Source organism: Pleurodeles waltl, chromosome 1_2 (genome assembly GCF_031143425.1).
Source record: "Pleurodeles waltl isolate 20211129_DDA chromosome 1_2, aPleWal1.hap1.20221129, whole genome shotgun sequence".
Taxonomy (NCBI): domain Eukaryota; kingdom Metazoa; phylum Chordata; class Amphibia; order Caudata; family Salamandridae; genus Pleurodeles; species Pleurodeles waltl.
Genome location: NC_090437.1, coordinates 742,646,662 through 742,657,901, shown reverse-complemented (window position 1 = coordinate 742,657,901; position 11,240 = coordinate 742,646,662). Strand labels below are relative to the sequence as shown.

At 44.0% G+C, this 11,240-nt stretch overlaps 1 protein-coding gene across 1 annotated transcript in view; it reads left to right on the top strand.

Annotated features, from left to right (window-relative positions):
* Nucleotides 1–1,357: 1,357 nt before the first annotated feature.
* Nucleotides 1,358–11,240, top strand: part of GASK1B (golgi associated kinase 1B) — a 156,306-nt gene continuing 146,423 nt past the window's right edge. Inside the window, exon 1 of the mRNA XM_069243268.1 lies at nucleotides 1,358–2,782. Coding sequence (XP_069099369.1) covers nucleotides 1,828–2,782 — 955 coding nt within the window. The 5' untranslated portion in view covers nucleotides 1,358–1,827. The remainder of the gene's footprint in view (nucleotides 2,783–11,240) is intronic.

The window sequence follows — 11,240 nt, the reverse complement described above, 5'->3', positions numbered from 1 at the left end:
GGAGGCCTCATTGGTTAAAAGGAAGGCGAGGGAGGGAACGGGAGGTAATGTGCTATTCGTTAAGCCCATTAACGCCTCGTCAGGGGTGTACGCGCTATATAACCTCAATAACAATGGAATACATTGTCGAATGTCTGTTGGTTATCTTTAGTGACGCAGGTCAGGGTAAAGAGAGCTGTTTTTTTTCTACACGCTGGATGAGGACTTTTCTGTATACCATTTGCAGTTTATTTTTCTTTAACCCTTATCTCAATTTCTCTAAAAATGTAAATTAAAGGAAGAAATTGCGAGCACCTTTAGCTCATCACAGTGTGTGTGAGATGCATCAAACAATACAGGCACATGACGTAGCTAACATAAACATGTATTATTGTACATAAACCGAATCGTCTCCACAGCAGATGCGTCAACCTTTCAACCAGTGTCATTGAGTACAGAATACCGGTCCTCCAGTAGGGGGAGCCCAATAGTTTAGAACTCGTGGCATGCGGGTCATGCAGTGCGATCGGTGTAAGCTGCTTCCTTTCAATAAACTTCGAATGAATCCTTCTGTTCACCGCCGCGATCCTTTGCAGCTAGGCTTGCGCTCTACGGGTACCTTTACTCACAGAGAAGCAGCAGATATAATTTGTTGCACTGAGATTTCGAGTCAGAACCATGTACAGAATTATTTCTAACTACATAAATCTTGCAAGTATCCCAAAATCACTATTCGCCATAACACATTTACTAAACTCTGTGCCAGAACTGCAGGCGAGCTTCCCCGTCGAGCAGTACCGGCACCCGCCCATGTATTTCTGTTTCTTCTCTGTTCGTTCGTGATGTATCCCCAGTGGCTGCTTAGTCTGACGTTGAAAGCGGATATAGTAATAGGTGCGGGAGGGGGATACTTGCAAAAAATGCAGTGCAATATAGTAATAAATAACTGCTATTTCACACAGATATATGCAGCCGTTCACCACTAAAGAGCCCCACCAAAGGCGATCTCTTGGCACTAGACGTTTATTGCTACCCGACTCAATGTTACTCATGTTGTCGACCTCAGAAGGAGGAAAGGTTGAATCGACCTAATGGTATTAGTACCTGAGACCATGAGACTAAACGCACATCCCTGGATCGGACATTAGCCCATTCACTAAACCACTGTATCAGACTTAATTAAATCAATTCGTCTGAACTAGCAGATGAATTGCATTACTATTGTTTCAAAGCTTACCATGTAAAATTGACGTTATACCATCATATTACGCAGTATTTTATTTCTTCAGTTACGTTTCACTTGTTAACCATTGCTTTTCAGTTCCCGAAGAGGCGGAGCTCTACTTTTTATATATTAGGCGATGGGCTGAAGAAAGACGGGGTTTGAAGTGCACTCCTAAATAGTGCATGTGCTGAAAAGACTGTTTTCTGTCCGTGTGTGCAAATTTCTCCTGCCTTTTCCTGTTTGCTTATGAACCCTATTATACTAAGAATGCCTCTCTCTGCAATTCTGAATCTCCCGACAGCGCTTCTGAAAGGAACCTGGGTTTCACCCGCCCGGACAGTGCGTGGTTAACTCTGTTTACACAGTTGCCTCCATTCATAGCCTGAAACAAATCACTTCTCGGCTGCTGCTGATAAGGGATTTGCTGCTCGTTCGTTACAGCCCAGTGTCAGTCACTGGCACACTGCAGGCTCACGGTTCCATCCTTGCCAGCGAGCCCTTTTGCACAGAGGATTTGCGCAGGACAAAAAAAAAACATATCCTGGCGGCCTGGAAAGCATGCATCACCCCAGCTGGAGACTGAAGGCTCGCTGTTCGTCTCAGGATGCGGATGCACAGAAACGATGACATTAGCTCAGCTGGGCAAGCGCATAAACTGGTTCGTTTTGGGGTTATTTTCCTGGCTCCTGCGGGCGTGGGGTGGGAGACGTCCAAAGACCCTACGGAACGCGCTCATAGGGGCAGCGTGCTTGGTCTACGTTTTCTTTATCGTTACCCAGGTGGGCCATGTTTTGCCCAAGCAGAGTGAGCGTGAGCAGGCCCACCATGGGAGAGGCAAGGATACCAAGACGCAGTACCCGGGGATGCACCTGGACAGCACGTTTCAGATTGATGCCGATGACCAAGGCGTGGGCGTCATCAGCAGCGTGGCCTCCACACTGAAGCCCAACGTGGTGTACATTACGCTTAGGTCAAAGCGCAGCAAGCCGGCTCATATCAGAGGCACGGTGAAACCCAAACGCAGGAAGAAGCAGGTGTCGCCCGTCCAGGTCGCAAACTTCCCAAGCGCCCCCCAGGACCCGCAACGCGGGATGCGCCTTGTGGATCACGGCGAGTGGCAAAGGGCAGAGGGAACAAGGCAGCGGCAGACCTGGAAGCCCGGGGCTAAAACAGCGACTCTCCGTCTGGGGAATATAAAGCTCACAAACCAGTGGCAATCTCAGGGTCACGACAGCAATATCCGGATGTACAGCGAGCGCGCACCTGCCTGGTTCAGCAAGGAGGACATCCGAGCCATGCGCTTCTTAGCGGATAGCCGGGTAACGCGGGTGCGGCGGGTGCTGTCTTCTCACGGGGGTCTGATACTGTTTGAAAGCAATTCCGGCCCATCCATGACTCCTTTCCCTCCCGAGCAAAGCCTGGGCGAAACAGCAGACCATAATGGTTGCCATCGGGGTGACTGTGGCCTCATTAAAAGTCCGCTGGACACCAGCGAGGTATTTGCTTTCCACCTGGACAGGATCCTAGGGATCAACAGAACCCTTCCGTCCGTCAGCAGGGATTTTGAGTTTGTCCAAGGTAAGAGAACGGACCCCGCAGACCGTCCCCTTTGTAGTTACTTGAAACAGGTACTTTACTTTTGCAAGGACACCCCAGTCACGTCTGTTGTTCACAAAACTCTTTTACATTTGAAGAAGGGAACTCGTAGGCATTGATGTGTTGAGTCCTATTATAGGGAACATCACATGTACAGTACCGACAGGGACCATGGAATTATGTGGCAGGGGACCGTTACATTATATGACATAAAGCGGCACTTTCTGTGGAAGTATTTCTCAGTTTTGTCATTTCAACTCTCATTACTGCGCCTGGGCAAGCATTTCACTTAATTAGTACCAGTTTAGCACCTGAAAACAGCAGTGGGAAATCGAAATGTGCCATTTAAAAAGGCCTGACACTGTACATTACCACAAATGTCCCTTTTGTTTACTATTTTTTTTATCGTTTTGAGATAGGAATACTTTTTTGCTGAACTATCCAAATTAGATAGATAAAAAGTAGCAACACTTTGCAAATTGGGTCTCTTTTGAATTTGTAAAGACATGCTGTATAAAATATGCCTTGCAAAATGTGGAAAACTCACTGGATTTGAGCTTGCTGCAGGCAAACTGTTCCGTATGTGGGAACTCAAATGTAAATAAAAAACGGCCCAGCGGATCATAAATCAGGCCCACAAACAACCAAAAAATCCAGGGCCCAAATACTGAACTGTCAGACCAGCCCTTCAGGTACTGCCTGATTGCCATATAGGCCAGATGGAACTTGGAATTCAATAACAAAATGTCTTGCTGAGGATCAGTTAGTGCTCATGAATGCAGCTTGGTCCTCACAAGCTCATACATTCTACTGAGAAAAGTGTCACAAAGATTTTGTACGATTGATGGTTTACTGTGTAATTTACCTGTCAATACAGGCACCTATAATGTAATGCAGTATGATATGTCCTTTGCACCTTACAAGGAAGAATATAAGGCATTGAAAGTAGTTTAATTTTGGTGAAATAAAAAAATATGTGAGAAAATAAGATTTTCACTGAAAGAAGTTATTGCTCGTAAGTCTGAAATGGCGAGTTTAACCTATTTCTAGTAATTGTATATATCCTTGAAAGACATGCAGTCATATGAATTTGGATTTTTCCTAAAACAAAGGGTAATACCTGTAATTCTGAAGTGGTCAGTCAGATATATTAGACTAAAATGGGTTTGTACACTCATTGTGCAAACAGTGCTGCCCATTACGTTACAAAATGACCTTTTGCATGACGCGCTAGAATATAGTGTGCAGACTATCGTCTTACATAAATATTGTATCTTAAATATTTTTTACAAAAATATTGCTTCAAAAAAAGTTACAAATAGAAAATCTACACCCAATAAATAGGGAAAAAAAACAAGAGCGGTCCCTCTGAACCGTTGGCTATCAAGCAAACACACGTGGAGTCTTAGAGGAAATACAATCGAAGAGTCACTAACTTATAAATATTTGTGGCTGCTAATAAATGCATGCTCCACATTTGCACCCCAAAGAGAGGCGATCAAGGGAATGGCCCAGGCACTTAATCTTGCTTTCTCCACACCCGCCAGGTCCATTTATGGCCATACAACTTTAAACCTTTATATATGTTAATAAGGCTATATTGTTACCAACGTTGTCCTATGGAGCAGTGGTTTTGTTAGGTGCCGAGGCAGCTCTTCTGGACAAACTTTTGGTGTGATAATAAAAACAAGTGGCAGATGGGCAGAACCAGCTCAGGTGAGGCTGGAGTTCTCATTAACAAAGTCAGTCGCCAGGCCAGCTGCTTTTGTAAAGAGCTGCTATAAGTTGAGAACTGCTGGCAAGGGCATGCTAGCCAATTATTCTGGGTAGAAATCAATTTGAGATGAGGGAATGCCGAGTACAAAAGCTATTTGGAAGAAAGTATTTAGTCGCTTGAGCTGGGTAACCTATGGAACAGCAATATGTCTGCTACCGCCTTTAAACAGGCAGTGAACAAGGCTGTTAAGCTGCAAAGCAGGGTAGCCGACAAACAACAGGTGGCGAAGTGAACCAACAGGTGGCTAGTTTTGAAGTCATATACTGATTTGAAAACAATCACCTCTCCTGGAAGCCACTTATCATTGGGAAATAAAACAGAGATTCTTGGCTCTGAGATTGGACCCATCCGTACATTAGATATTTGCCCGAAATGGAGGCAAGAGGGTCCAAATATGGATAAAAAATGTTGTTTATTTTATCAGGCAGACAAAACATTACAGCATATTATATGTATCTGCCCCACCTTGGCCTCTCAATGAAGAGGACTGCTAAAAAATGTAATAACCTTGGGATTAGGTCGTGTCAATCAAATCAAATCAGGGTTTATAGAGCACAACTACTCACCTGTAAGGGTCTCAAGGTGCTAATGGAGTTTGTCTTCTGAGCTTCAGTTGAAGAGCCAGGTTTTAAGGCCAGGTTTTAAGGCTCCTTCAAGTCTGATGGAGTCACAAGATCCAGGGAACACAATGTTAAAACATCATACTGACTCGGTTCCTAGAAATATTCAAGTCGCTCGCCAAGGCTGTGCACTGACATTAAGTGGGGGAACTGAGATGGCAGTTGGGTGCTTTGTTAAGATATGTTATAGGTATTTGCATCTGATGGCCTGCTAGTGTCCTGGGCGCTCTGTAGGTTCCTATCCCATCAGGGTGAATACAAGCCAGCACCTTATTATTACCCCTTAGCCATCAGTCGATAGATTGAAATACCATATGATTAACATTAGCTCAAGACAGTGTATGGTAAATCCAAGTGGGCTACTAGGGCCACTGATGTTTTGTAGTTTCCCATCTTCTCAGGCTGAGTTACATAGCACCTTATTATCATTCACTGGGCATTGTCTCACAGACTGGGTTTCAAAATGTGCATTATTTGCCCTCTTGCACATGCCAAATGCCTACAGTTCTATTTATTGTACTATACATTTTATGTAAAACTTTTTATAGGTGACATTTGCATAAGATGAAATATTGGGACTGCTTGGCTTTTTTAAATTGTAATTGTTTTATGTAAGCTCCACACTCATTAGACAAATTCAGGTAGTTTTATAAGTCTGATACTTTTATCTTGGATTTATTTTATCATATGTCTGTTTTAATCAATGTTTATGGCCTAATTGACTAATAAACAGATATTTTCACTCACTCACCCAATATGACATTATTTCTGTAAACGATATTTAGGACATAGGCACTCATTATGACTTTGGCGGTCTTTTCCTAAGACCGCCGAAGCCACGGGAGCCAGAAGACCGCCAGTGCTGGCGGTCTTCCAACCACCAGTGCTGGCAGTCTTCTGACCATCATATTACGAGTACTGAAGGATTTCCGCCACAATTTGGGCAGAAATCCTCCAGTAGTCGTGCTAGCAGTTGGAGGCACGGAGGCGGTTCCACCACCGGCCCCACCCCACCAAAAGGACTCCATTAGCCGTATTACGACCTATAATACGGCTGGCGTGTCCTGATGGCGGGAAGCTGCTGGTGGTGGAAGCACCTGTTCCCGTTCCCTGGCGGATGATCCTCCTCACTGGACAAGGTAAGTCAATCATCCGACAGGGAAGGGTGCAGGATGTTGTGTGTGCGTGTGTGAGTGAGTGTTGTCTGCATGTGTGAATGTGTGTATGCGTGTATGTATGCGTCTGTGCATGGGTGTTTGAATGCATGTTTGAATGCGTGTGTGTATGTGCATAGTTGTATGCATGTTTGAATGCATGTGTGTATGCATGTCTGTATGGGTGTTTGAAAGCATGCTTGAATGTGTGCGTGTACGTGTGTGTGTATGGGTGTTTGAATGCGTGTATGGTTGTTCAGGTGAGAGCGTGTTGGAAAGTTTATGTGCATGTATGTATGCATGTGAGTGAATGCATGCATGTATGTGTGTGAGTGAATGCGTGGACGTATGCATGTGAGTGAATATGTGTATGTATGCGTGTGAGTGATTGCATGTATGTAAGTATTGGTGAGTGAGTGTATGCGCGGTGCGTGCATGTATGCGGGGATGGTGGGGGTGCTGTCATTCAAGGGTGGGTGTAGGGATCGTGGAATTGCAGAGGGCAGTTGGGGAGTCGTCTGGAGTCGTCTGCTGGTGACAGGAAAGATATTTCCTATCACCGGTAGCCTTTCCGCCAGGGTTTTCATGGCAGTGCTACCATCATGGAAACCCTGGCGGACAGGCAACTCGTGATACCGCCAGCGGTCTTCAGTGGACCGCCGGGTCAGAGATGCTGATCTCCGGCCCGGCTGTCCAACCACTCTGGCGGTAAAGCGGGAATGTGGTGGTTTGGCAGAGGCCAAACCACCACACTCATAATGTGGCAGTCTTCACTGCCGGCCTGTCAGCGGTGACACTGCCACTGCGGCCCTGGTGGTCTTTAGACCGCCAGGGTCCGAATGAGGGCCATAATGTTTATGTCAGATTTTTTCCAAATAAAACATACTCTCATACAATTAAGTGTTCTGTCATAAAACACCATAGTCCAAGCTAAAAACATAGGCATTATGGTACAATGTGATAACATCTGCTGAGCAAGGAATGCTGTGCAGACTACTTGGTCTTTAGATTCCTGCATATAAACAGAAACTCCTACTACAGGGTCAAATGCTTGCTGGGGACTGCAATCTTCCACTCCAGTAATGAAGGGAGGCAAAATGAGAGATCAGGTCTGCATAATTTGCAGATCCAGCAGTGTATGTGGTGTTTCTCCACCCACAAAACAGTGGTCCAAACCTTCATTACGTCACTTCCTGGACTATGGGAATGTCCTGTATCTCTCTGCTAATCTCTTAACAAAGAGGCTTGTTTAATGTTCTGATTTCTAACAACAATATTCTAGCCTATGACTACTGTGTGCTGGACTAATTTGGTTCATCACATTGCTTATAATTGGTTGGCTTTCTTGCCAGTTCCATTTGTTTGCACCGTGTTTGTTGGCTTTCCTTCCTATTCTTGTGTTTGCCCCTCCCCTGGAGCATAGCTTTGTGTCCATCCTTTAGACTGAAAGATTTGTATCCTTCCATAGCCCCACGCCAAGAAAATAAGTGTTCTTTTATTTTCAGAACACTGTGGGAATGCATATGTTTTTTTACTATCTCCTCCAAAGTTCTCTATTCAGCACTCCAAAGGAGTTTGTGTGTTTTCTTGAGTTCACCTGTCAGTGCAGCTTTACCTTCACATCTCCACTCCCTGTGCTTTGTGTTACCCCACCCCCTGTCCCTCTCAGTCCTGCTCATACGTTTCATTAAAAAAAAAATTAAAACCTCCTCCCAGTTTCACTGTTGCGTCCCGTCCCTGCTCCCCCACCACTTCCTTCAATCCCCACTGTTGCTCATCCACCAACCCTCCCCATAACTTTTTTCACATTAGTTTGTCATTGTTGCAGGGTACAGCAGTTGCAGTTGGTTATCAGGCTACTCTTTTCCTTAAAAAAATTACTCTTGCACACTTTTTATATTTTCTAAATTTTCTTTTCCAAGATACTGATCCATCATTTTGGAACAGTAATTTTGAATGAAATCAAAATTGTCACTGCTTCATAACGCATAGGTTTGCATCCATGATAACACATGTGGATGTAATTGTCAGTCATCATGCTTTTATAGTATTATTTGCTGTTGCTTTTCCATATCATTGTTGTAATTTGTTTTTGAACTGAGTTAATAGCTAATTTCACATTCAGTCTGGCCTGACTAATATCCATTTCCTTTGACTGACAGCCTACCCAAATGGCCCATTTGCCTGCTTATACCAAGGCATCATTCTCTTTAACCTGTAATAAAGATTTAAAAAATACTGAAATGAATACAATGTCAAAAGAATTGATTAGGCCACAATTGTGACATTGTAAAAATACTACTTCAAAAGCAGCTTGGAAAGACGACATTCACCTTTTCTCAGATCATTGCATTTGAAAGGGGGTTTTAAGTATAACGTTTTAATCTATGCTACAGTTGATGCCAGTGTCTTTAATGGTTATCAGGAAGGGTGTCAGGTGGGTGACGGTGAACCAGGATGACAGATGTGAGGTGAATCACAGGTTTCTTGAAATACCTTTTACTTCAGACCCTATGTGAAAAAAACTGTGTATTTAACCGTACCTCTTTACAAAGCTGTGGTACCGAAATTTAAATACTTAATTGCCTCTATTTTTCCAATGTGCCATAGGTCGATTCTGTTTAATTGCTGTCCCATTACTCCTGGATAACACCAGGGATGCTTTTAATAAACATCTATTGTGTACATTAACTCCTGCATCTGTGGGAATGATATGAAATTCCAACAGTACCATCAAGCTGAAATTTGGGCTATATCTCAGGATAAGGTTTGGCTAGTCCGATTTATTTTTGGAAGATACTATGCAATCAGTACTTCAACAAAAGTCAAAGCATGGTTTGGGTCAGCCATTTCAGCCAATGGCTTTAATATGTTTTTCATGGTTTGCCATTGATTGGAAGGGCAGTCCATCAAAGCCCTCACATTTTATGTTGGCCATATTTTTCCATTTGTGTTTCCATTAGGTTTGTGTGATGGGCATCAAGCAGTCCTTTTGTTGGACTCCAGATATGACATGATTTGTGACTTCTAATTGAGAGCTAGTCTTTGAAGGTTAATTGATTTACTTTGCTCGCACAATAACGTTTAATTTCTAATTCATAGGCATTTCATTTTGTAAGTGGATGCTGTTTGGATGCCTTAGCCTGTCATATACAGTGTTATTCACTACATACCCTTGTGCATTCAGTTGCTTTACTTTGCTGTGCTGAAGTTACGTTTTTGTTCACAAAGTAAAGACATGCGCTCTTATAGGCTTTATGAATGATACCTCAAAAATACTGGAAAATACTGTCCCTCTGTGTATTTTCCATTTTTATTGCTTTCCAGCAAAAGTAAACAGGTATTTGAGCATAGCTTTTTTTAATAAAAATGCAAAAAGAATACTTTTCTGTCTTTCACTAATATTGGCATATATTTTTAGTAATCAATACTATGGCCCGCATTACGACTTTGGCGGTCTTTTTACAAGACCGCCGAACCCGCGGATGCCGAAAGACCACCAGTGCTGGCAGTCTTAAGACCACCGCATTATGACTTCCATCAGATTTCTTCCCAAAATCGGGCGGAAATCAGACAGCAGTCGTGCTGACGGTCAGCGGGGAAGAGGCGGTGGCACTGCTGGCACCGCCACGCCAAAAGGAAGCCGCACGCCCTATTATGACCCGTAATGCAGTGTGGCGGTGTCCTGATGGTGGGGTACTGCCAGTGGTAGAAGCACTGGGACCCATCCCCTCCCTGACAACCTCTTCGAGGGACGAGGTAAATGAGGGGGTGTGTGCATGTGTGAGTGTCGTGAACATGGGGGGGTGGATGTGTGTATGTTGGTGAATGCAGATGGATGGGGTGAGTGCATGTGTGCGATGCGGAAGAGGGGAGTGAATGGGTCTATGCGGTGCAGAGGGAGGGCGTGAATGTATGCATGCGGGTGATGTAGAGGGGGGTGTGATTGTAGGTATGTGCTGGAGATAGGGACGGGGGAGGGAATGCGTGCATGTCAGCGGTGTTTATGTATGTATGTCAGTGTGAATGGGTGTGTATGTCTCGTTTGAGTGGGCGAGTGGGGGTGTGTTTGTGTGTAGAAGTGTGTGACTGCATGCATACATGTATGTGGAAGTGTGTGAGAGTGGATCCTGGTGACCGGAATACTCATTCCTGTTGCCAGGATGTAAGACCACTAGCTTTTTCTGGCGGTGCGACCACCAGAAAAATGCTGGCGTATTATGGCATCCGCCGTGCTGGAGGTGCTCACCTCCAGCCCAGTGGACCACAGAAAAGTGGCGGGACAAGCAGAGTATAGGCGGTTTGGCTTCGGCCAAATTGCCAAACTCTTAATTTGGCGGTCTTCACCGCCCATCCGTCAGCGGTGAGACCGCCACCGCAGTCCTGGCGGTCTTCAGACCGCCAGGGTCCTAATGAGGGCCTATGCCCTTGATTACTAAAAAACTACACAATACTAATTGCTATCAGCCATTATGCCTTAAGTTATCTGCTATTATCAAGAAAACAACAGTTCTTATTAGGAATGCAACTGGATATAAAATGTGAAAACAAGCACAATTGCAAAATACAATAAAAATTTTCATTGATTCAATGGGGAGGAGGAATGGTCACACTTTCATTGTATCAAGAATTTTCTGTATTTTTTTAAAAAAAATGCACAAACAATAATATGCAAAGTGCCCCATGTGAACATTTTGAACCAAAGAAAAACGCAAACAAAACAAAACAAATATATAACCAATACACCAAGAACAAAAAAATGTACTAGTTTCCACACACTTCTTAACAAACGACCATACGTGTAAGATACAAAAATACAACCAAGAACTTGTGTCAATTAAAGGGGTCAGAGAATCGGTTAGTTCATCTCTGTTGACAATGTTTCACCC